This window comes from Oncorhynchus mykiss, chromosome 2, assembly GCF_013265735.2.
Source record: "Oncorhynchus mykiss isolate Arlee chromosome 2, USDA_OmykA_1.1, whole genome shotgun sequence".
Lineage (NCBI taxonomy): Eukaryota > Metazoa > Chordata > Actinopteri > Salmoniformes > Salmonidae > Oncorhynchus > Oncorhynchus mykiss.
The window spans coordinates 21322013-21349201 of record NC_048566.1 but is presented as its reverse complement, the minus strand read 5'-3'; the positions used below and the strand labels follow the sequence as shown (position 1 = coordinate 21349201).

The following is a 27189-nucleotide window of genomic DNA, read 5'->3' as shown; positions in this document are numbered from 1 at the left end:
GCATAGACAGAAAACATACAGGAGTAGACTGACTCATATTCTGTTCTTCTGAAATGCATTTTCTTCATATAATAATGTTTCTTATGACCTGCCTAAAATAAATAATGGATGTATTGTGATGGTGTATATTTTTATTAGACTTTTAAATGTAGATGTTCCTTAGGTGCACATCAGCGGCTTGTATGCATGGAGGCCTGGAGATGCTGAACGTGTTTGTTAATTAACAGTCAATAAGACCAGCAGGCATTTGCATGACAATAACTACCGGACAAAATGTCAATACTGACACAGCCCTAAATGCGCTCTCTATCTACTTCTATGGGTGTAAAGGACAGATGAATGCTCTTCAGACAGACAGCCTCGAATAACAGTGGACAGGACATCAACTTGGTAAATCATTTATTCTATACAAAGAGGGACAATACATAAACGGTAAGCAACTACAGCACAACTAACTAACTTAATCAATTATAACTGGAACCACATGAGCATATAAAATCTGTTGGTACAGGCTGCATTGTATTGATATTTTCACAGTAAATGTGGAATCAAGGATCATAGAAAAGAAATGACATGCAAAGAGCCAATCTTTCATTTTTGCTTGGTCTGTTCCTTAACGGGTTATTGATTAAGTACCATTTCTCATTGATTGCAGTGGCCTACACCCTGCTGGCATTATAATCAACCTAATGAACTTTGTGCCAAAAATAATGGTCTTCTGGTCTTTCTGTTTCCTCCCCCTGTGTTTTGAGGGTATTTTAATACATCTCTTTGACCATTTAGAAATGAAAACACTTTATGTATCTTGTCCCCCCATTTGAAGAAATTTGACACTTATAGTATAGTCCAAAGTTACATCAAGCTTTTGACTGTACAAACTTATTGGATGCATTTGCAGTTTGTTTTGATTGTGTTTTGGATTATATTTTGCCCAAAAGTAACTGAATTGTGAATCCTTTATTGTGTAATTTGAGTCACTTTTATTGTAAGAATAGAGCATAAACAATGTAATTGTAAACCAACACTTTTTAGTCTCTGATTATGGCTAACATTTTCATTTTGTCCAACGTGAGTAATTCTGTTGTTGAAGTACATTAGATCAATAAAGCAGGCTGATCACTAGAAATAGACTTTGGACATTTGAAACAACCCTGAGAACGTTGATATATGCAGCCTTCGGCGCTCACACATTTTTTAACTCTTGCCGAGCACTCATGCAACTAATGATGCTCAGAGGCAAAGCGCTCTGACCAGACTAAAGCATGCTGCTCTGACCACTGCGCTACGACAGTTCATAATGCTCTTGCAAGCCATGAGAATAATTGATGGAAACAGTGCATTGTTTTTAATTATTTTGTTTTAAGCTTATCCCAAACCATATCCCTAACCTAAACCACTCGGCAGGAGTACCTAAGCTTAACCCTTTGAGTTGTTTCTGTTTTAACCGTGTAACCATGTGGAATTAATGCTTCCATAATACGTCGAATATGTAAGTGAAACTAGGAGGTCTTGTTGCAATAAAACTACAGTATTCCAGCATGTGTCAAACCTTCGTACGCTGAAAAGTCTTGTTAGTGCATAGGTCAAATTAGCGTTTCAATTTCCTGTCTATTTCAGCTTCAGACAAAAGCTAATATTGCACAAAATGTATTTTGTTGTATTAATAATAACTTACCAAAACACGTAAATATATTGAAACAAAATGGAAGCAAATAGAATTTTACAACATAATAAGGTTTCTGGGGCACAAGAGGATTTGTGACAGCTGTGAAGAAATGTAGATGTGCAGGCTACAGTAGCAATGGCAGCTATAAAAAAGAAACCTAGATAACTAAACAGTTGATGTTACAATTGAATGTTTATTGGTCAGTGTTGTTGTTTCCTTGCACACACACACACACACATACACTCAAAAACAGTGGCAGGAACATGGGGGATATAAAGAATGTATCAAACAGCCGTGTCGTACTTAGACCACATGTGGGCAGAGACATCCTCAAAGCACAAAACAGACACACACACAACATGTGAATACATGGATTCCACCACCATTGCACACACTCACATAGACTTGTTTTTCGTCAAGGGGCGAAGTTAGACGGCAGTGTGTTGGGATGGTTGAGTTTCTGTTATGTTATTTTGGGATTATGGTGTAATATCAAAGTAGCAGTCATATAACTTAATGTAAAGCCACAGAAAACCAGTAGCTGCCTGGCACTTTATGGTAGGAAAATTATTTCCAATCAATCAAATTCATCATGGTATGTTATTGAGGGGGTCAAATTGACCTGTCTCTAATATTGGGGAGGTGGGGTCATGACCCCTTGTCCCACCTGTAAGTTATATACACGCACGCACGCACGCACGCACACACACACACACACACACACACACACACACACACACACACACACACACACACACACACACACACACACACACACACACACACACACACACACACACACACACACACACACACACACACACACACACACACACACACACACACACACACACACACTAGCCTGTGTAATAGGTACATGTGAACGTAAGGGCAGTTCCTTCTGTCAGCCTGATTACGAGGGTCTCTAATTCCCCTCAAATAGCCCTTAAAGAGCCATAGTGTTCCCCCAGTACATGACACACACAATATTGGGCATCTTTAGTTAGACATATCCTGGCTTTTTGTACAAGTTTTGTGGTGTCATCATGAACACATTTTGTTAAAATGGGTTACCTATCTCCCTTCTGGACATAATGCATTCCTATGGGTTTCAAATAAAATAAAATTGTATTGGTCATATACACGTGTTTAGCAGATATTGTGCGTTTAGCGAAATGCTTGTGGTTCTAGCTCCGACATTGCAGTAATAATGGCCTCGAGTTAAAAGCTGTTTTTCCGTCTCTCGGTCCCAGCTTTGATGCACCTGTACTGAACTCACATTCTGGATGATAGTGAGGTGAACAGGCAGTGGTTGTTGTATTATCTTTTTGGCCTTCCTGTGACATCGGGTACTGTAGGTGTCTTGGAGGGCAGGTAGTTTGCCCACGGTAATGCGTTGGGCAGACCGCACCACCCTCTGGAGAGACCATATTGTTGCGGCGGTGCAGTTGCCGTACCAAGCGATGATACAGCCCGATAGGATGCTCTCAATTGTGCATCTGTAATAGTTTGTGAGGGTTTTAGGTGCCAAGCCAAATTTCTTCAGCCTCCTGAGGTTGAAGAGACACTGTCTGTGTGGGTGGACCTTTTCAGTTTGTCAGTGATGTGTAACCCGAGGAACTTGAAGCTTCTCCACTGTGGTCCCGTCGATGTAGATAGGGGGGGTGCTCCCTAAGCTGTTTCCTGAAGTTCACAATCATCATTTACTTGGAGTGATGTGTACAGGGTAGGTTTCTTGACACATTTCTTAAGTGGCATTTTATAATATCATATTGTAATTGTAATTTATTAGATTCATTATTTTCTTGCATTTAAGTATATACTGTTATAACTAAGTGCTGATCTTCCTACCTTTTTCCTGTTTTACTGCCAGTATCAAATGTCTGCCCGTGTTGAATGTTATGGTTAAAGTTTGCTGCCAGACTTCGCCGAGGACACACTGATAATGTATCTGTGACACTGTGTGCTTCTGTAGCTGCTGATGTTGTGACTTCCTACAAGCCTTTAGGGCTGGTATTTAGTGAAAACTCGGGTAGTGTGTAATTAATATCTTAGGGCCTTCTCAGAAAAGAGCCTATTCAACATTTTCTCTTCTTCTGTGTTGGAGGTATCTCCCTGTTGCAACTAATAATTAAACAGAAAATATTTTTATTGAAGTTATCCCTGACTGCTCTCCTTTTTGTTCAGCTGGAAACTCCAGTTACATATATTATATATCATTGTAATCAGTAGACTTCAGGGAACATAACTTTTTTACAGTGTAAAAGGTAACTTTGTATTTAATACATCACTTTCAAAGTAAGGAAATACCAATTTGTACAGCAATGTAAAATACATGTTTATCATTGTTGCAATCATCAAGGTAAAAACAAAGACAATATGGATTCAGTTGTTAATTCAATGTGTTCCCCAAACCAATACAAACATTTTAAGCTATATAGTGGTCATGTAGACCCAACACAGGGGAAGCCATTACACAAAATGTAAAAGAGTGCAAATGCATTTTCAGCATACTGACCAAGGCTTAGCTAAAATGGCACTCTATCAGGTTTTGTTCAGCGCCTATTTTCACACTTCTATACCAAATCAAAAAAATGTTATAGCTTATCTACTGGACTAAGAGAAGAAGCGTTTTTTTTTTTAAATTATTATTATTTTTAAATGACGTAAAATACATAATGGAGGACCTTGTGTCCTTGAGACATATTTTTTCCTTGTAAGGGGAGGGATCCCTGTACTGAATTTCTGGACTCTAGCTCAAACAGGGGTCATGATGTTTCAAAGTTTGCATCTTCAATCCCTTGTTATAGCGCCACCATGTGGCCAATTCACATGGCATTACATGAAAGAGTATGGCCCATGAGCCTTTACCATCATGCCAAGTTGCACCCACCTAGGCCTTAAGTGATCCTTTCAACTCATCCTGTGGTATATAATCAAATTCTTAGCTATTTTATAACGTCTCAAATTCATCACTTACTTAAGCCGGGGTTTGTGAACATGCAGCCTGTGTAATAGCAGCAGTGGTGGAAAAAGTACCCAATTATCATACTTGAGTAAAGGTAAAGATACCTTAATAGAAAATGACTCAAGTAAAAGTAAAAAATCTCCCAGTAAAAATTCTACTTGAGTATTTGGTTTAAAACATGCTTATGTATCATTAAGCTAACCAGATGGCACCATTTTCTTGTTTGTTTTTTAAATTTACGGATAGCCAGGGGCAACCTCCAACATTCAGACATTATTTACAAATTAAGCCTGTGTGTTTAATGAGTCCACCAAATCAGAGGCAGTAGGGATGACCAGAGATGTTCTGTTGATAAGTGCGTGAATTGGACCATTATCCTGTCCTGCTAAGCATTCAAAATGTAAAGAGGACTTTTGGGTGTCAAGGTAAATGTATGGAGTAAAAAGTGGAATATTTTCTTAAATAATGTAGTGAAGTAAAAGCAAAAGTAGTCAAAAAAATATATAAATAGTAAAGTACAGATACCCACAAAAAGTAGTACTTAGTAGTACTTTTACTACTAAGTAGTAAAATATTTTTACTTAAGTACTTTACACCACTGAATGGCAGTTGTTATTAACAGCTGGCATTAGAGCGTATGACAAAAGGATGAACAGTATTCTATAACACTCATTATAACTAGCTTTATAAAATTGTATGCCATTAGCCACAACAATTTAATTAAGCAATAAGGCACTCGAGGTGAAAGCAGAGGTACAGTACAACACCACCTCACGTGCCTTATTGCTTTTATATAGCATTTACCAACATATTATAATGACAATGAATGACACATTTTCATGAAACTTTATTTTGATAAGTCAATTCATACAATTTAATTCTTCCACCAGAGGAAATAGTCCGGACAGAAATGTGGTAGTTAGTCATTTTGGAGTTAGTGCTATCCGGATACCTTAAAGCCTAACACCTGGGTAAAAAAAAACAGGTTGGCCCAGTGCAGTAAAAATGTGATTTTTCTGTGTTTTATGTATATTCCCACACTATGAGGATGTAACAATATTGCGAAATTGTGAAAATAATGATAATGCCGATTTAGTCTAAGAGCTGTTAGAAAAGACTGCATGAAAATTCAGCCTGTTTTGGTGGGATGGAGTTTTGGCCTGCCTGGTGATTTCAACTCGGTCACGTCAAACATTCCACATGGAACGACAGGCCTACACTAGCTTTTTTTCTAATGGCATTTACTTAGATAGATCCATAATAATGACGATGATGCAATATTTCGCCTGGCCAGAAAACTTTGACAAAAAGCCAGGATATGTCTAACTAAAGATCCAATATTGTGTGTGTGTGTGTGTTTAATGTACAGGGGGAAACTATGGCTCTTGTTCGAAACCCTCTTAAAACCTGGGCTAAATCAGGGTCATGTAGAGGGTTTCTTGGTCGTCTTATACAAACCTACTTTGAAACAAAATTATACACCTCACACAGGGTTGTGGGCATAAAATAAATTAGACACCTGCACCATGTCAGATATACTGTAGACTTGAAATGTATTCAGTTTTGAGTTTGTATCCCAATATTACACTTTATTTACATCACAGAAGACTGAAATATAACAAAACCGTTTGACGTAGAAACACCGGATTTGAAATGAAGAATATGAATAACTTTCTACTCATGAGGCCACTAGAGGGCGCTTTTGTCATTCGACTGCAGGAAAGAAACTGCCCTCACATTCACATGAAAGATCAAGTGAGGATGTCTAATGGACAGCAATGGGGGTATCAGTTTGATTACCAGGCCGGTAGAGTGACACTCTATAACGGTAGCTGAAGGAGAAGAATATACAGACCAGACTTTAGGAGTGGACTACGGGCTTGAAGAATGGCCGGTTTTTCACAAGGTTGTGTGTCCCGAACTGAGAGTTATCACAAAGGGGTATAGTGTGTTCACGGGCTACCAGACCCGTTGGAAAGGTACCCCTGTGTCAGGGTCATCATAAGGAGGAGACCAAGGCGCAGCGTGATAAGCGTACATTCTAATTTATTAAATGAATGCAATACTGAACAAAACTATACAAAATAACAAAACTAACTGTGAAGCAATATGACTAGTGCGAACAGGCAACTAAACATAGAATAATAACCCACAAAATACCCAAGGAATATGGCTACCTAAATATGGTCCCCAATCAGAGACAACGATAAACAGCTGCCTCTGATTGAGAACCAATCTCGGCAACCATAGACATATAAACACCTTAGTCTAGGAGAAACCCCTAGACATACAAAAAACCATAGACAGTACACAAACTAAACAAACCACCCTCATCACACCCTGACCTAACCAAAATAATAAAGAAAACAAAGATAACTAAGATCAGGACGTGACACCCTGACTCCTCAGGAAGAGTATTTCACAGGGTGAAAATACAAATAAAGAATGGACTTCCATGTGGATGCGTGTTCTATATCAGCAACGAGGAAACCCGCAACCAAAACATTTGTGATGGTGGCCTGACTGGAGACTTTATGTTGCGCATGCTTATTCCTTTTAAAAGTTGGGATCTAATGGAATTGTAAATGTTAGAGTTGTCGGACGCTCTTTTTGTACAGAGCCAAAAGCGGCAGAGCATTGTTCAGCTAAGGAAGTATATAATATATACAAATCCTGAGGATTATGATTCACAGGAATCCCAAGAAGGTACATCCTCAGAAGGGTCAGCCCCCGAAGAAAACTAAGTACGCGGCTGCGTTAACCTCGCCCTGATACGCAAAGGACTGGTGCAACATTAAAAGGAGTGCCCATAAAGCCTCCAGTTCTTCATTTCAGCATATACCATGGATATTCATACAACATACCAGGACTCCGACACGTCATGGGGGCCAGACCCTAAGGACTCTATGCCACGCAGACCACCATTCTACTCCCCCCAGGCAAGACCCCGACACCTCCTACATGTACACAGCCTGAGGATGTGTTTGATGGGGTGGCCAGTACTATGTTTGTGGACACCATCAAGGCCTCTGTAGCCACACTTTTAGACGTGGTGATTGGAGAGTATATAAGAGAAAAATGCATCGGTTGTGAGATCAATCACCCTAGCTAGCGCCATCATCCATGCCTATACGAGCCCCCAAGATACTCCTTCTTCAACCATTTTGAAGAGCTGGTGAAAAGACTGTGGTCCTGCAGGTTTATACCTTCGCCGTCTATTCCCAGAGTTTACGGGGTAACCGGGGCTTTCCTACATGAACTGAAGGAGGCGATCTACATCCACGAGAAACTCAAAGAAATCCAACACACCCTGGTGGACGACAACAAATACAGGGAAGCTGTGGTGGCTGATGTGATGACTTTTTGGCTCAATAAACCCCAAGAGACCGATTGACTATACTTATTTGTTATTTACTGGCTCGGTAACTATATGCATACGATGTTAGAGAGAATAAATACATTTTTTATTTTGAGAGAACATACAAATGTTATGCATCAAATTATTGAAAATAAAGTGAACAATGTATCGTTCTACACAACACACAGTACCTGGGCTAATGTAGAGCGTGTGCTAAAAATGGAGCAAATCATGAATCATGTACGACATACGGGTGAGAGTCTACAATGGACACAAATGGTATCCCGTCTTGTGGATGATTCTGAAGAACTAGAAACAACCTTGTCTAAGATTTTACTTTATTTGTTTGAAACACCATTTAATTGTGACATGTATCATATTTGTTGTTTATATACTTATATAGCGGATGTGTGTGTTTTAAAAATTCAGCGACACAAGCCTGTTAATCTAAACCAAATATACAAGGTGTTGCATGCTGGGATCGTTGAGAAACGGGTACAAGTATCCTGCAACGAATTCTGAATTGTCTGTATGCTTAATACTTGATATTTGCAAAAAATAAAAATGTGAAATGAAAATGAAACGTTTTAGTTATTTGAAAGGGGTTCATTAATGTTATTGTACCTCAGAGAGGCAAGAAGGATGGTGGAGCAGACGTTGAAAAACATTTATTATACCCCCTCTAACCCAGGGTCTTATGGGGGTAAGGAGCGTTTACAGAGAGCTATAGCCGAAGAAACAGGTAGCCGGTTAAGCGCTGCTCAACTGAATGAGTGGTTAGCAGAGCAGGATGCTTAATACTCTACATAAACCTGTACGAAAACAATTTCCAATAAATATCGTTTTTTCTACTCATCCCTTGTCCCAATTTCAGGCGGATCAATGTGACATGCAGGCCCTTGCAGATAAAAATGATGGAAATCGCTACATGCTAACGGTTATAGATATTTTCTCAAAAATAGCATTCGTAAGGGTCTTAAAAAATAAGAGCGGGGCAGAGGTGACCCGGGCCTTTGACTCTATCTTGAAGGAAGGAGGAGCCCCCAAGAAAGTGCAGACTGATGGCGGAAAATACTTTTTTAATAAGACTTTTCAGAAACTTATGAAGAAGCACAATACAGTACATTTTGCTACTGGCTCAGATTTGAAAGCATCAGTAGTTGAATGCTTTAACAGAACTCTGAAGGAGCGGACGTGGCGATATTTTACAGCTCACAACACGCATATTATATTGATATAATTCAAGATTTAGTTAAGGGGTACAACAACAGCTACCATAAGAGTATACGGATGAAGCACTCCGAGGTCTCTTCTGAAAACTCTTTTCAAGTCTTTAAAAATCTGTACGGTCTGTTCCCCCATCGCCGTAAGAATTTTTTTAATTTTAAATTCATAGTGGGGGACTTGGTGCGTATATCCAAGTTGAGGGGTGTTTTCGACAAAAAATATGAGCAAGGTTACAGCGATGAGGTGTTCACCGTTACCGAATGTCTACCGCGCATACCCCCTGCCTACAAGTTAAAAGATTATGACGGGGAGCTTATAGAGGGATCTTTTTATGAGAAGGAATTACAGAAGTTACAGTTGGGTAAAGACAAAGTCTTTCAAGTGGAGGAGATTCTAGATCAGAAGAGAGAAAGGGGTAAGGTCCGGTAGTTGCAACCGGGGGTCAAAACATTCTACAGCAGCCATTATATCTTAAGCTTAAAGACACACTGGGGCTTGTAGCATAAGTCAGTAGCCAAAGGGCAATGTGGCCCCGTCAGGTAAATGCAGTCTCTTGTCATAGACGACCCTGAATCTTTTAGTGAGTGGGGCATTCCTTAGATGGAAGCCCTTTTTATAACTAACAATCTGTTTGTAGGAGCTCAAAATCTCCAAGTCACTATTCCGGTCGTTTATGAACCCCTCGACACACGGGGCATTTTCATAGTTTTGAGTCACGCCTTTGGCTTTCAACACCACGTGATTGTCTTTAGTCCTAAAAGCATAGCTTTTGGGACCACAGGAGGACCATTCTGTGATATGGTCAACATCTTCGAGTTCACTCGTTAAACCACCCAGATAGTTGCTAAGTGGGGGGTTCCAATCACCCTGTTTGCTTACATAGACCACAGAGTCTGTGTCGTGGTAAAGAACCCGTCTCTGAAGCTGCTCCATGAGCTTGTACAGTTCAAGTCGGTCATAGGCCATGGTAAATGCTGCAAGAAACACATTTACATTACCCGGGGGTAGAACTCACTTCTTGTTACGTCGCCATTGCACCAAGGCAATGTCTTGACTCAATAATGAAAAATGGGAAACTTTGTATTGGTCCGATAAAACAAATTACAAAAATTCTTCGGGGTCTTTAATCATCGACGTTGTTAGCATATTGCATCTCTGCGAAAGCTTCCCCCAAAGAGAGTTTAAGTACAATTTCGACACGTTTCTTTTGGTTTTGTTGACCTCTATTCTGTCAGGGTCAAGAAGTATGCCATCTCTGTCGTGATAGTCTTGAATGTACCTGTCTTTGCTCTCTTGATCTGTGACCGATGCAGGATAGCCTGAAGCCATTTGCTTGCATATCAAGAAGGTGTTGATGTACTCTTTAAAAAGAGTGTCTGATTTCCTGGAAAAGTTCCACACTTCAAAGATTTTGGCCACACGATACCACATCTCTAGAGCCTTAGAGAATTCAACTGTGACCCATACACCTGTCAGGGCTCTTTCTTGATCTGAGTGATCACAAGGGTTTTCCTGGATGTTGTTTTCACTGCAGATGCAACAAAGGGGAAAGAAAAGTTTTCCTTGAGGTCCCTTGTAAGGCAACACTGGTATAAACAAACCCCGAGGAGGGTAGACAGTTGCTTTGATCAGACCAAAATAGTTTTGGGGTAAGTCAAAGTCGCGGTGAATAATTTCAGGATGCCCCATAGGATAGCATGAGGAACTCATTACATGAGGATAAAGGGATGTAAAATCTACATATCCTATGCTACATACCTCAATGTCAAAGCATTGGTACGGCCTCCATACAAGGCCTGTCATGGTTCCAAGGGTTCTGGTGTGTCAAAGCTGGAAAGGAAGGCTTGAAAATGAGGATCAGACTTTTTGAGTGTGGTCCAATCATGCTCCCACATCACATTCCCTTTTAAACCGTAAGTAGCCTGTAAATATTCCAATTTGTTTTGAAACTCTTGGTACTCTTGGTACCAGACACCAAACGTTTTTTGGGTTAGGACACACATGGCCTGGAGCACAAAGCAAGATTTACAACCGTGGAAGAAACAACCGTTGTACTCAAACACGGTCTCAACACCGTCAATTTGTGTGTATCCATCTACATGATAAGGCCCAAAAGCCTTCTCATCCCTATTCAAAGCATGTTGAATAAAAATGTCTTTATCCTGGGCCAAGTACTCACTAGAGTATGACTTGAATTGGCGTCGGTAGTTGTCAGGCGAGGGGATAGCTATAGATGCTGCAGGTAGTTAGTGTGTACGTTAGGTTTTCATGCCTGCCGATGCAATAGTTGTACAACTCCAGGGGTCAATGCCTGCATCTTTGATTACCTCTTCTCTGAATCTGAGACATCCTTCATGAAATAAAACCACATCATTGTCACAGTATGATTCCATCTCTTTATGGAAATCAAAGGTGCTATGTCTTACTGTCTCGTACCACTTCATGAATCTCTCTCGCTCTTTGGGAGACATTTGATCACACCCGTACATTTCGGGGCTGGGATAAGATCCGATATAATGTAGATTCTCCTCAGACGTGAAGAAGTGGGGAAACCAACCTTTCACAGAGTTTTCAAAACCCAAGGCCTCTGGCATTTGAGCCAATCTCTCTGTATCTCTGGTTGAAAGCGGGGTCTACAAAACACAAGATTTTACTACCTTGAGCTATGACACTGGGTGCAATGCCTTGCTGTATCAAGGGGTTCAAAGAAGCAGGTAGGAGTCATAGGCTCTAGAATTGTGCGCTATAAACGTGAAGTTTCTGTACTGGGATTTTCTAAAGCGTTTTAGAAAGAGGAGTGCACAATTGGGCACCTCTGCCGACCACTTATCACCCTTGAAAGTCATGGTAGATACAAAAATAGGCAAATGAACCCCTGATTGCTGATTTGTCTCAAAATCATAGAACACATATTTCTTTGAAGGTTCATCTTCAGCCAAGGGCTGAATATAACACTCGTGTGGCACTTCTTGAACCACTTCAGCGTCTCTGCTTTTCAAAGGCCCTTTACATATTGGGCAATGTATGATTCTACACACAAGGTTTAGGTCTGTCTATTTTAAGGTTGTAATTGCAATGGCATTTTGGACATTTCTTGTTAATGTCACAACTGCTTACAGATTTACAGGCCTTGGGGTGCCATGTTTCAATTTTGTGTTTTTTGTAACAGTAGGCCGAACGACATGGGTGTAAGGTTTAAGGGCTGCATCAGACAATTTTCATCCAGACATACTGAACAGTTATAACAGCACGAGTGCCCCCCTTTTCGGGTGTATCTGGTATGGCAGGATGGACACACATATGGTGCGCCTAAAAACGCTGTGATGTTAGTAATGGCATAATAATGGTCGTTTTGAACATAAAAGTACAGAATCTGAGGATGAGGTTGTGGGTTGTTTTGGGATTTCAAGAGAGCTGCATTAGCTCTACTGTGGTACAAAACCACAATCTTGAAGTTCAGAAAGTTTTCAATTTGGACTATGTCCGATAAAGCCAGCGCATCCTGTATACCTAGACCCACGGCCGTTTGGAGCTCTCTAGCCTTGTGTAACGTCGCTAGATCCGTACATCCAGGGTTTAGTAAATGTGCTAGGCCTTTTGCAAAGCATAGCTTATTACCAGGATTGTGAACGTTTATGAGGTATGCCCTTTTATTGCGTATGATTTCTGATTGCATTAGGCTATCTAGTTTCCTTCTCTGCCCACCACCACCCTGGGGTTGACGTATTATTTGCACTACAAGCTTGAGGGTCCTATCGGCTATGACGGATACATTTGTCTGAACAAGTCGTTCCAGCAGGGCTATAAATTGTTCAAGATCTGCTTCGCCATAGGGTAAAATAAGAGATACAGTGTTTTGCAGGCTATCTCCACAAATTTCCAATGGTAAGACATCACGAGGTTCGCCATAATCTCTTGCCCTGTCTAACAGTTCGTTCAGAGTATCCAATATCATTACATAAAACACTGCATAGTCAAGATTCTGATTCATTCATGTGAAATTGAAAAACTGTCAAATCTCTGTATTGCTGAATTTATTTCAGTACACAGCCCAGACACTTCTATCGATACCATCGCCCTCCTGATTTATTAGACAATTTTCCAATTCCTCAAAAACATTATATTGCGTTTCAGACTCTTCGGACATGGGTGTTAATGGCGGGGTTTGTGGGGGGGTCCAGTGTAGAAGATCTTAGGCTCACATTCATCTGGTTAATTAAAGATGTGAGGGCTTCCGGGATCTGGGATAACAGGTTTTCATCGGCCGTCCCTGACTCATTCATACGTTTTTTTTGTTTTTATGAGTTCGGCGGGAATCTGGGATAATATGGTTTCATCTATCTGTATTATGTCTGTTACCCCCGCCTCATTCATCTGGTTAATTATAGCTAGGAGTTCGGGGGGTATCTGGGACAACAGGGGTTCAACTGTCTCAATTATGTCTGTTGGCTCAGCCATTTGGATAATTAATGATGTGTGTTCTTGTGGTATTCTGGAAGGATACATGTTACATATATGTTTGTGGTGCCTGTATTTGCGGTTTTTAATCGGATTGCTGTTTAACAAACGTGGCATTGTTCTATGCCAGAAGGATAGATCCTGACTGTATTGTCGCTCGAGTAAAGCCCCCATTTGTTTGTGGAGCAAAACCTTTCGGGATTTTAGAGCCCTGGAAAAGGCTGTGAAAAACCTAGCTTGTTCTATTTCAGGTTCGGGTGTTTCCACCCAAAAAATTGGCTGAATAAAAAAGGCTGGCTGCTTCACATAATAGCAAGTCGTCTACCTCGGAAATGTCATTTAAAACGGTGAAATCCTCCAGTTTCTGTGTTTTAGTGTGAATGTCCGGTGCATCCGCGTGCTCTAGGTGTGTAGGGTCTTCTGTGCCGTTATACACCGGGGAGGAGCCTGAAAGAAAATAATACATATAAAATAGATTATTAAACATAAAATATGTTAGATAAAAAATGTAAAATACATTTCAGATATAATACTATATATTAATAATACATAATTAAATTACCTCAGGTTTTTTGAGAGGGCTGTTCTGACGAATCGCGGAAACCGGGGGCTCTTGACTTTTTTCACCAACCATTCCAGATTCTGCCGGGGATGTCTCGTTGGAGTCTGAAAAAACATTATTTGTCATTGTTTTAACATATTCAATCATAAAAATGTATAAATAATCAAATATGTATAACTAACAATATATATATATATATATATATACACTGCTCAAAAAAATGAAGGGAACACTAAAATAACACATCCTAGATCTGAATGAATGAAATATTCTTATTAAATACTTTTTTCTTTACATAGTTGAATGTGCTGACAACAAAATCACACAAAAATGATCAATGGAAATCAAATTTATCAACCCATGGAGGTCTGGATTTGGAGTCCCATGGAGGTCTGGATTTGGAAATGAAAGTGGATACGACTTTGATGTAATGTCCTTAAAACAAGTCAAAATGAGGCTCAGTAGTGTGTGTGGCCTCCACGTGCCTGTATGACCTCCCTACAACGCCTGGGCATGCTCCTGATGTGGTGGCGGATGGTCTTCTGAGGGAACTCCTCCCAGACCTGGACTAAAGCATCCGCCAACTCCTGGACAGTCTGTAGTGCAACGTGGCGTTGGTGGATGGAGCGAGACATGATGTCCCAGATGTGCTCAATTGGATTCAGGTCTGGGGAACGGGCGGGCCAGTCCATAGCTTTCAATGCTTTCCTCTTGCAGGAACTGCTGACACACTCCAGCCACATGAGGTCTAGCATTGTCTTGCATTAGGAGGAAACCAGGGCCAACTGCACCAGCAAACCTTTTTGCCACAGCTCGCATTAATGTTCCATCCTGGATGAGCTGCACTACCTGAGCCACTTGTGTGGGTTGTAGACTCCGTGTCATGCTACCACTAGAGTGAAAGCACCAAAACATCAGCCAGGAAGCATAGGAACTGAGAAGTGGTCTGTGGTCACCACCTGCACTTATTGGTGGTGTCTTGCTAATTGCCTATACTTTCCGTCTTCCACAGTTGAAGTGTACCTATGATAAAAATGACAGACCTCTACATGCTTTGTAAGTAGGAAAACCTGCAAAATCGGCAGTGTACTAAATACTTGTTCTCCCCACTGTATGTCATCTTCTCCGCGTAATTGTTCAGAGTACATAATGCAGCCGTGATCCTTCTTGGCGGTCTGTCAGCTGTAAACACAAAAATAGCTTTTAATATATGGCGCTCAGTTTTTGTTTTTAATGTATAAATATTCTTATGGATTTATTATTGGACTTACGTTGACAATAGTGTGATGGGGACTGGCTGCATGCGTTTTGCTCCTCTGAACCCCCTTCTAATGAAGGCTGTTCCAGATCATTTATTCCCCGGAGCAACTGCTTAAAGAACGAATACCCTACAAACGTTAGATAATATTAACATGTATTTATACTATATATATACATTTTTTAAATGATAAGAATATGGAATTTGACATATTAACTAAAAAATCGTTGTCCCTGGTTTTAAAAAAAACATATGACTCCTGTTTAATATTACAATAATATCAATAATATCCATACCATTCCCTGAAAATGCCTAGCCTTCAAATCTAATATATTATTTTCACTAACTCACCTTCAGAAAGCTCCATTAGGATGGATTCACAGATGGTCTTTTAGCTGTTCCGGGCTGCTGGCCATGTCTGGAGTTGCGCTTTTGGTCGTTCGTACAGAGTGGATTGTTTATCACTCGCGCTGCGGTCGGGGCTCAAAGGAGAGATATTAGATAAATGAGTTTACAGAGCGGGGGTGACGTTTTTTCCGGAGGCAAAAAAAATGTCAATATAGTAACCCTGAATGTTTAGAGACCCCAAAACCACAGGTGGTTGTCTCAACATATTCTGTCTGCCTGTATTTCCTTTTGATTTCCTACACCATCATGGGTAGCAGCTTGTGGGGGTGTCCGATATAAATGTATAGAGCTGGGTGGGGGGCCGTTTGTATACGCACTGATTAGAAATAACATATGTTTTAAACCGTAGGAAGTTGTCTAGACAAGATATCTTCTGCCAGGGTTGTTTGACTTTTTAGCCTCCCACGTCCTTGGGGGTGAGATAAATATGTATTTGAAAGGCATGTGTGTTAATGAATCGAAAGTGCCCATTTTAAGAGACACACACCCAATTCTAAACAGCCTCACACACCTTCTTGGTTTCAAACACCCCATGCAGAGACACACACCCCCACCCCCTTTTTTTTTTAAACACACACACCTACAGGCCAAGCACACGCACACCCGCGCACGCACACGTCTTTTCCGAAATTATTTTTCTCCGGGACATGCATGATGGTAGAGCAAAAGACAGAGCCCCTTCATTAAAGGTGAGATACCGCTTTAAAACCATTTATTTAATTCATAATATTTAGTACAGACCTTTTTAAAACATCTTATAATTAATCCAAAACAATTTTACTGCGCAATATTGAAACATGCACATATGTTTTATTTATAAACATTGGTTGTAGAACAGTTACAAAAAGTTTATCTCAATACTTGGTATATACCCTTTGTTGGCAATGACAGAGGTCAAACGTTTTCTGTAAGTCTTCACAAGGTTTTCACACAGTGTTGCTGGTATTTTGGCCCATTCCTCCATGCAGATCTCCTCTAGAGCAGTGATGTTTTGGGGCTGTTTCTGGGCAACACGGACTTTCAACTGCCTCCAAAGATTTTCTATGGGGTTGAGATCTGGAGACTGGCTAGGCCACTCAAGGACCTTGAAATGCTTCTTACGAAGCCACTCCTTCGTTGCCCAGGCGGTGTGTTGGGATCATTGTCATGCTGAAAGACCCAGCCACGTTTCATCTTCAATGCCCTTGCTGATGGAAGGAGGTTTTCACTCAAAATCTCACGATACATGGCCCCATTCATTCTTTCCTTCACACGGATCAGTTGTCCCGGTCCCTTTGCAGAAAAACAGCCCCAAAGCATGATGTTTCCACCCCCATGCTTCACAGTAGGTATGGTGTTCTTTGGATGCAACTCAGCATTCTTTGTCCTCCAAACACGACGAGTTGAGTTTTTACCAAAAAGTTATATTTTGGTTTCATCTGACCATATGACATTCTCCCAATCTTCTTCTGGATCATCCAAATGCTCTCTAGCAAACTTCAGACGGGCCTGGACATGTACTGGCTTAAGCAGGGGGACACGTCTGGCACTGCAGGATTTGAGTCCCTGGCGGCGTAGTGTGTTACTGATGGTAGGCTTTGTTACTTTGGTCCCAGCTCTGCAGGTCATTCACTAGGTCCCCCCCGTGTGGTTCTGGGATTTTTGCTCACCGTTCTTGTGATCATTTTGACCCCACGGGGTGAGATATTGCGTGGAGCCCCATATCAAGGGAGATTATCAGTGGTCTTGTATGTCTTCCATTTCCTAATAATTGCTCCCACGGTTGATTTCTTCAAACCAAGCTGCTTACCTATTGCAGATTCAGTCTTCCCAGCCTGGTGCAGGTCTACAATTTTGTTTCTGGTGTCCTTTGACAGCTCTTTGGTCTTGGCCATAGTGGAGTTTGGAGTGTGACTGTTTGAGGTTGTGGACAGGTGTCTTTTATACTGATAACAAGTTCAAACAGGTGCCATTAATACAGGTAACGAGTGGAGGACAGAGGAGCCTCTTAAAATAAGAAGTTACAGGTCTGTGAGAGCCAGAAATCTTGCTTGTTTGTAGGTGACCAAATATTTATTTTCCACCATAATTTGCAAATAAATTCATTAAAAATCCTACAACGTGATTTTCTGGATTTTTTAATCATTTTGTCTGTCATAGTTGAAGTGTTCCTATGATGAACATTACAGGCCTCTCTCATCTTTTTAAGTGGGAGAACTTGCACAATTGGTGGCTGACTAAAAACTTTTTTGCCCAACTGTATACATCATTACCAGACAGTACTAAACTTTTAATAACCTTTATTAATGTTTATAACATATAATTGTAGGAAAGACTGTATTCATATAAAATAAGACATTGCGGGCGCAGTGGTTAAGGGCGCTGTACTGCAGCGCCAGCTGTGCCACCAGAGACTCTGGGTTCGCGCCCAGGCTCTGTGGTAACCGGCCGCGACCGGGAGGTCCGTGGGGCGAAGCATAATTGGCCTAGCGTCGTCCGGGTTAGGGAGGGTTTGGCCGGTAGGGATATCCTTGACTCATCGCGCACCAGCGACTCCTGTGGCGGGCCGGGCGCAGTGCACGCTAACCAAGTTTGTCAGGTGCACAGAGTTTCCTGCGACACATTGGTGCGGCTGGCTTCCGGGTTGGATGCGCTCTGTTAAGAAGCAGTGCGGCTTGGTTGGGTTGTGTGTCCCGAGCCCGTACGGAAGTTTTAGCGATGAGACAAGATAGTAGCTACTAACAATTGGATACCATGAAATTGGGGAGAAAAAAGTGGGTAAAATAAAAAAAAATAAAAAAAGACATTGCATTTCTCCGCGAGAGAACGATTCCCGTTCGTTAAGGGTTGAGATATAGCATTAATCCCCTTTAATTTAGTGCAGACCTTTTAAAAAATGCTATAGTTATTTAAAAAAATTTACTATTCCTTTAAAAGGGCCCTGACTGCCATTCGTCTCGCAGGATATCCCACACACGCTCTGTCAAGGCTCCGTAAGTTTTCACTCCAGGGATAGACCAAACGTTGTGCAGGTAGGATAGAAGCGGCCAGCGCCGTAATCATGTCCAGCTTATTCATCAGGGTTATGAATATAGGGTAATCAATCCATTTAAAGCTAAACACTGGCATAAAAACGTTTACATCCTTGCAGGCTTTGGCAAATACATATGAACTGACAGACTTCGTTGCATTTGTACTATCAAATTGTTCATATGCTAAAATTGTTACTTTGGTGTCGGGGCTATACGCCATTGAAGAGATCCTTATGGCTTTCAAATCACTGCACCCGCACACAACCTCTTCCAATGCAAAGGCAGCCTTGTTTGTACCACTCAGGGCCTGTTCAATTTGACAGAGCACTAGTCTTATCTTAAGCCATTCTCTCATACGCAGCGCATGATAAAGAGGTTTGGGTCCTCTGTCTGTGAAAATCTTAACAGTAGAATCCTCAGGTTGGAATATGTAAGCCATATGTCCATCACTCGTATCCAAAACTCACACAACTCAAACATTCAGGGGCAAAAGTATACAGAATGGTGTCGTCTGCATAGAGGTGGATCAGAGAATCACCAGCAGCAAGAACGACATCATTGATGTATACTTTTGCCCCTGAATGTTTGAGTTGTGTGAGTTTTGGATACGAGTGATGGACATATGGCTTACATATTCCAACCTGAGGATTCTACTGTTAAGATTTTCACAGACAGCGGACCCAAACCCCTTTATCATGCGCTGCGAGAAGAGAGTTGGCCCGAGAATTGAACCCTGTGGCACCCCCATAGAGACTGCCAGAGGTCCGGACAACAGGCCCTCCGATTTGACATACTGAACTCTATCAGAGAAGTAGTTGGTGAACAAGGAGAGACAATCATTTAAGAAACCAAGGCTGTTGAGTCTGCCAATAAGAATGTTGTGATTGACAGAGTCGAAAGCCTTAGCCAGGTCGATGAATGCGGCTGCACAGTAATGTCTCTTATCGATAGCGGTTATGATATCGTTTAGGACCTTGCGCGTGGCTGAGGTGCACCCATGACCAGCTCGGAAGCCAGATTGCATAGAGGAGAAGGTATGGTGGGATTCGAAATGGTTGGTGATCTGTTAGTTAACTTGGCTTTCGAAGACCTTAGAAAGGCAGGGTAGGATAGATATAAGTCTGTAGCAGTTTGGGTCTAGAGTGTCACCCTCTTTGAAGAGGGGGATGACTGCGGCAGCGTTCCAATCTTTGGGGATCTCAGATGATACGAAAGAGAAGTCGAACAGGCTAGTAGGGGTTGCAACAATTTCAGCAGATAATTTTAGAAAGAGAGGGTCCAGATTGTCTAGCCCGGCTGATTTGTAGGGGTCCAGATTTTGCAGCTCTTTCAGAACATCAGCTATCTGGATTTGGGTGAAGGAGAAATTTGGGAGGCTTGGGCAAGTTGCTGTGGGGGGTGCAAGCCAGTTGACCGGGGTAGGGGTAGCCAGGTGGAAAGCATGGCCAGCCATAGAAAAATGCTTATTGAAATGTTCAATTATCGTGGATTTATGACAGTGTTTCCTAGCCTCAGTGCAGTGGGCAGCTGGGAGGAGGTGCTCTTATTCTCCATGGACTTTACAGGGTCCTACAACCTTTTTGAGTTTGTGCTACAGGATGCACACTTCTGGTTGAAAAATCTAGCCTTAGCTTTCCTAACTGCTTGTGTATATTGGTTCCTAACTTCCCTGAAAAGTTGCATATCACGGGGGCTATTTGATGCTAATGCAGTATGCCACAGGATGTTTTTGTGCTGGTCAAGGGCAGTCAGGTTTGGAGTGAACCAAGGGCTATATCTGTTCCTGGTTCTAAATGTTTTGAATGGGGCATCCTTATTTAAAATGGTCAGGAAGGCACTTTTAAAGAATAACCAGGCATCCTCTACTGACGGGATTAGGTCAATATCCTACCAGGATACCTGGGCCAGGTCGATTAGAAAGGCCTGCTCGTTTTAGGGAGCGTTTGACAGTGAATAGGGGTGGTCGTTTGACCGTAAACCCATTACGGATGCAGGCAATGAGGCAGTGATCGCTGAGATCTTGGTTGAAGACAGCAGAGGTGTATTTGGAGGGAGAGAAAAGCCCGGCAGGTTCCAGAATATCCAGTGTAGCGCTCCGGAGGAGGTAAGAGGGGTTCTCGGGACACTGGGGTAGGCTGGGAGATTACAGCTGTGACCCGCTGCCCAGTGAGGAATCCGCAGAATTGCTCCAGCAAAGTCTCAAATACCTGGGCATGGCGTTCTGCCAGGGTATGGTGTCCCTCCATAAGACATTGCAGTAACTCCTTGTGTCGTCCAATGGTGGCAGGGAGACAGCATTGTGGAGCTGGTCTGAATCTGCTGTGTCGGTCATGCCCAGTTCGTACTATCACGTTTTAGGGAAGACCCAGATGCAGACAGTGTCAAAGTAACAAAAGTTTATTACTAGAACAGGGGGCAGGCAAAACGACAGGTCAACGGCAGGCAGAAGTCAGTAATCCAGTGTGGTGGGACAAGGTACAGGACGGCTGGCAGGCTCAGGGTCAGGGCAGGCAGAATGGAAAACTAGTAAACAGGAATAAAAAACAGACAGGAGCAAGGGGGAAAACGCTGGTAGGCTTGACAAATAAAACGAACTGGCAACAGACAAACAGAGAACACAGGTATAATTACACAGGAGATAATGAGGAGAGATGGGAGACACCTGGTGGGGGGTGGAGACAAGCACAAAGACAGGTGAAACAGATCAGGGTGTGACAGATCAATGGAAACAGGATGCACCTGAGCTCAATTTTGAGTCTCATAGCAAAGGTTCGGAATAGTTATGTAAATAAGGGTCTGAATACCTATTTAATACATTAGCAAATATTTCTTAAAACCTGTTTTTGCTTTGTCATTATGGGTTATTGTGTATAGATTTATGAGGGAAAACAATAATTGTATCAATTTTAGAATAAAGCTGTAACGTAACAACATTTTGAAAAAGTCAAGGGGTCTGAATACTTACCAAATGCACTGTACTTCCATAAAACATTTTAAACTGGTACCAGGCTACCTTCAGAGGAGAATTGTGAGGCTTGTGGGCATCCTAGAGAAAAACAGACATGTTCGTGAGAGTCTCAACTTTCGATGGAGGGCTACCGAGTGGGCAACGGTCTAAGGCACTGCATCTCAGTGCTAGAGGAGTCACTACAGACCCTGGTTAGATTCCAGGCTGTATCACAACCGACTGTGATTGTGAGTCCAATAGGGTGGCGCACAATTGGCCCAGCATCGTCCGGGTCAGGGTTTGGCTGGGGTAGGCCATCATTGTAAATAAGAATTTGTTCTTAACTGACTTGCCTAGTCAAATAAAGGTTAAATAAAATACAAAATACAAATATTAGTGTGTAACCCAAACAGCTTGGACGCTACAGACAGACGTTGGCAGATCTGCGGTACTGGCTTCAGACAAGTCCTGTGACGCTTGTGGTGGTCATAGAGAAAAACAGAGAACACCATTGTGTTCGTGCGAGTATGGATTTCGGTTCGCACGATTCAGACGTTGTCGTGAGAAGACCGATTTTAGGCAGTCAATAGGAAAATATGTGTGTCACGGGGTTGATGTTTGTCATTACATTGAACGGGAAAAGATGGGTCACAGAGTTTATGCCTAAGTGAATGTATTGTATTGAATGGGGGAATATTTGCATCACAATATGGATATGGAAGAGAAAGACATCACAGACATGACACCTCTATCCCTCTCTTTCTCTCATTCATTTTATTCATCAATCTACACACAATAACCCATAATGTGAAAAGAGGTTTTTAGAAATGTTTGCAAATGTTTTAAACATACAAAACAGAAATACCTTATATACATAAGTATTCAGACCCTTTATGTGAGACTCAACATTTAGCTCAGGTGCCTCCTTTCCATTGATCATCCTTGAAATGTTTCTACAACTTGATTGGAGTCAACCTGTTGTAAATTCATGTGATTGGACATGATTTTTAAAGGCACACACCTGTCTATATAAGTCCCATATATATATGGCTCTGACAGGGCATGTCAGAGCCAAAAACCAAGCCATGAGGTCAAAGGAATTGTTCGTTGAGCTCCGATACAGGATTGTGTTGAGGCACAATCCTGTCAAGGAGACAGTGGCCTCCATCAGTATTAAATGGAAAAAGTTTGGAACCACCAAAACTCTTCCTGGAGCTGGCTGCCTGGCCAAACTGAACTTTGGTCAAGGAGGTGACCAAGAACCTGATGGTCATTCTGACAGAGCTCCAGAGTTCCTCTGTGGTTATGGGAATAGAATAGACTGACGAGTTTCAGAAGAAAGGTCTTTGTTTCTGTCCTATATCTGCGAGGTATAGGAAAGAAAACGTTACATTTTTAAAACTTTTTTTTACAATTTAACTTGGTCAAAGAAAATGGCTCAACAGAATTAAATACAATTGTTATTTGTCCCTTACCAGCTTCTTTATGTCAATATCAGGCTGACTGACAGAGAATGGACACCATGTGGAGGAGCCTGTCCAGATATATATGTATCTTCTTCCTGCTGGCCCTGTCAGGCCTCTTCTTCCTGTTCAGCAACATGAACATTCTGGAGGTAGGGTAAATCCATCTGGCCTAATACGAACCAATCTCACATTGCTTCTATCACCCTCTCCCCCTCATCAGGGGAGCTACACTGGGGTGTCTCTAGCTGCTCTTATCAACGTGGGTGTATTTACATACACTAGTGTTGCTTTTAATTATATTGGGTGGCACAAAAACAGTCCACTGCGTTGCCTTAAGTAAAATAGAATTCCATTTCAACTTATTGTGCTGGGTGCCAGGAAACTTGGTCATTATGAAGGTTGGAATTTGAGACAAAATATCTGAAGAATCGTATTATTAAACAGACTTTCCAAATGTGGGTCTGTTGTAGACCCACTTCCTCTCTGTCCACATATGGTGCACGTGAAGGACTTTTATTTTGACCTGAGGTAAGCAGAGGAAGTCGGTTGACAACAGACCCACATTTGGAAAATCTGTAATACGATCCTTTAGATATTTTTTCTCAAAGTCAGCCTTCATAACAACCAACAGTCCTGCCAATCGGCACAGTAAGTTGAAATGGAAATGGATTTAATGTTTTTGTACAACCCAATACAATTGAAAGCAAAGCTAGTGTATGTAAATACACCCACATTGCTAAGAGCAGCTAGGGCGTCACGAAAACAGTAGGTTTTTAGATGCTACACTTGATGCATAGATTTTGCCAGCATCAGCAGAATGCAAGCCAACTTTATCAAGTGTTCTTGGGTGTGAGTCATGCATCAAATTCTTGAAAATAGTACCAGAGAGTCATTTTACACTGAACAGCGCAAGCCTCTCACAGAGCTATGCTGCTTATGTCCAGGTTTCATTAAAATTAATGGAAGCGTCACACACTCTACAAAAGTTAGTGTCCAGTGTAGCATGCCTGTTAGTGACCTCTCCTCTTTACTCAGCAGAAGCTCAACTGCCAAGCAGTGTCAATGTTCTACCGGCACCAAAGCAACATCCACTCAGCTTTGCTCCCAGAGGGCCCTTCTCCTCTGGACCGCAATCAGAGCTACTGTAGCCAGGAGCCCTCACTGGAGGAGGCTCTGGAGGAGCGTGACCTCCTAGAGTCCATCGCCTGGCCACAGCCTCTGCCCCATTCTGTGAATGTGTCCCTGAAACAGACCAGTGACCCTGCACACAGCCTTTTTGTGATCCTGCCAGCAGGGGGCAGGAGAGAGTGGCACGTGGGGAACCAGTTGGAGGCTCTGGTCCATATGCATGACTTCCAGGGGCGTCCCAAGAGCTATGGTGGAGACTTCTTGCTGGCCCGGCTGCATTCCTCCACATTAGGGGCAGGCGTTGCAGGACAGGTGCTGGACCACAGGAATGGGACCTACTCTGCCATTTTCCCGTTACTATGGCAGGGGTCTGCACAGGTGGAGGTGACACTGGTCCATCCTAGTGAGGCAATTCATGTTCTACGACGGATACGAGAGGAACGGCCCGACCGGATTCCCTTTCAGAGTCTGTTCCGCTCTGGAAAACTGTCCCAGACAACTGTATGTAACCTGTGTCTGCCGACCAACCAGAAGCCGCTGTGCAATTACACAGACCCCCACACAGGGGAGCCCTGGTACTGCTACAAGCCCAAGCTGCTGAGCTGTGACACACGGATCAACCACGCCAGGGGACCCTATGTGAACCATCTGCTCGTGAACAAGGAGGCATTGCTCTTTCAAAGGTTAGTTAGTTTTACAGTATGCAAGTGAATGAGTTTAAAAGTGTGTGAAATGTATTCACAGACTCTGTTTCCAATGTATCAGATTGCATGCTGCATTGAGTTTATTTAACATTCAAATATGATTCTTTTTCCACTTTTTCTCAGTGGTGTAAATATCAAAGTTCCCATTCATCCTTCAGGGTCTGACAGTGTCATTGTGCTGCCTGAGAAAAAAGGTAGGCAAGCAAGGAGATACCACAGTACAACTGTGTGTATATCTTTTTAACACTAGTTAACCAGCCTACTAACTGCTCTGCTCCGCTGTGTGGCTGTTTACTTAAACTCTGGAGAGTTTCTGGGTGTGCAGGACAGTATTCGAGCCAACTACTGCATCTACAGTAATGTAAGGTGGGAAAGCCCTAGCACTTCTATTGCCTGTAAAGTGATGATGCTAGCTGGTGCAAGATGCTTGCTTTTCTCTTTCAGACAAAGCAGACGTGGAGAGAAGCAGCATGAAGACAGAGTCTACCAGGATCACTCCTTCCGGGTATTACTTCCAAGGGTCATGGCGAGCTCTGGGTGGTGGTGTGATGCGCCAGTTTAACATCTCATCTGCCACTCAGTGTCTGAAGGGCAAGGTGGTGTACATGTACGGAGACTCTACTGTCAGACAGTGGTTCGAGTACCTCAACACCTTAGTACCAGGTAAGTCTTGCGGCATCTTTCACTCTCTACTGTGCTTTCTAACACTCTCTTCTTTTTGTCCAACTCCCAACTCGCCCTTCCTCTTTGTGACAGACCTGAAGGAGTTCAACCTTTACAGTCCTAAGAATGTGGGGCCCTTCATGGCAGTGGACAGCACCCACAACATCCTGCTGAAATACCGTTGTCACGGTCCTCCAATCCGCTTCAACACTGTCATCGCCAGTGAGATGCGCTATGTAGCTAATGAGCTGGATGGCCTAACTGGTGGGTCAAATACTGTGGTGTTCATCAGCATATGGTCCCATTTCAGCACCTTCCCTGTGCAGGTATACATTCGCCGACTACGCCACATTCGGCGGGCGGTGGTGCGGCTTCTGAACCGGGCTTCGGGGACCCTGGTGGTGTTGCGCTCGGCCAACCTCCAGGCCCTGGACCCAAAAGTGAGCCTGTACAATAGTGACTGGTTCTCAGTGCAGCTGGATGGGGTGCTCAGGGCTATGTTCAAGGGTCTGGATGTTGTACTGATAGACGCCTGGGAGATGACCCTTGCCCACCACCTCCCCCATGCCCTCCACCCACCTCCTATCATCATCAAGAACATGATAGACATTATCCTCTCTCAAGTCTGCCCAGAGTAGGGCTAGCAGATTAAGAATGATTTATATCAGAATTTTATCATTCAACACCTACAGTATACAATATTTTTAAAAATCCTAGAAATACCAAATTCTGCATTATGTGTTTTTACTGTTGTCACATCACTCTTGATAGTATCACCGATATTTAATAAGCTTACGTATCGGCCACACGGCCCTCGTCAGAGCTTTTGTTATGTCGGTAAAACCACCCGCTCTCTCAAACAGAGAATTAGTGAACATAAAAGTTCAATCAGGAGAAACGACTGGGATTATCCAGTCGCTGTACATTTCAATGACCTGAAGCATGACATTTCCACCTTTAGATTTTGTGGCATAGAGAAATTTAAGATATCAGATAGGGGAGGAGATATTAACAATACTCTGAGTAAAAGAGAATGTTTTTGGATTTTCACCCTCCAGACATTATTTCCTAAAGGACTTAATGATGAAATGCTTGTTATGTTGTGAATTTGAACATGAAATATGTGTCTCTTGTAGATTATTCTGACGTTTTTCGAACGATGTACCCTATGACTAATGAAAACTTACTATGTCCTCATTGAGAATTTACAGACGTGTTCAATACGCCTTATTTATACACTTTTGTAATATTTATGAAATGCATATTGTTATATTTGGTAGCACTTATTTGTTTTTCCTTTGCCTACAACCCCCTTCGATGTGTAGAACGGATGTGGGTGGGGCCAGGTCTACATAAGGGTGCACA

General features: G+C 42.2%; 1 protein-coding gene across 4 annotated transcripts; it reads left to right on the top strand.

The window, feature by feature from the left end:
- Nucleotides 1-319: 319 nt before the first annotated feature.
- LOC110537544 (NXPE family member 3-like) lies at nt 320-27189 on the top strand. Of its 4 annotated transcripts, XM_021623668.2 has the most exons (6): nt 320-432; nt 23362-23478; nt 24365-25140; nt 25285-25355; nt 25606-25824; nt 25918-27189. In XM_021623668.2, the coding sequence occupies exons 2-6, from the start codon at nt 23377-23379 to the stop codon at nt 26460-26462; spliced, it is 1713 nt and encodes a 570-aa protein (XP_021479343.2). In that variant the 5' UTR covers nt 320-432; nt 23362-23376; the 3' UTR covers nt 26463-27189. The 4 variants fall into 4 exon arrangements, with proteins under 4 accessions (XP_021479343.2, XP_036797554.1, XP_036797536.1 ...); XM_036941659.1 differs by having other exon boundaries at nt 24368-25140; nt 25606-27189; XM_036941641.1 differs by having other exon boundaries at nt 25606-27189.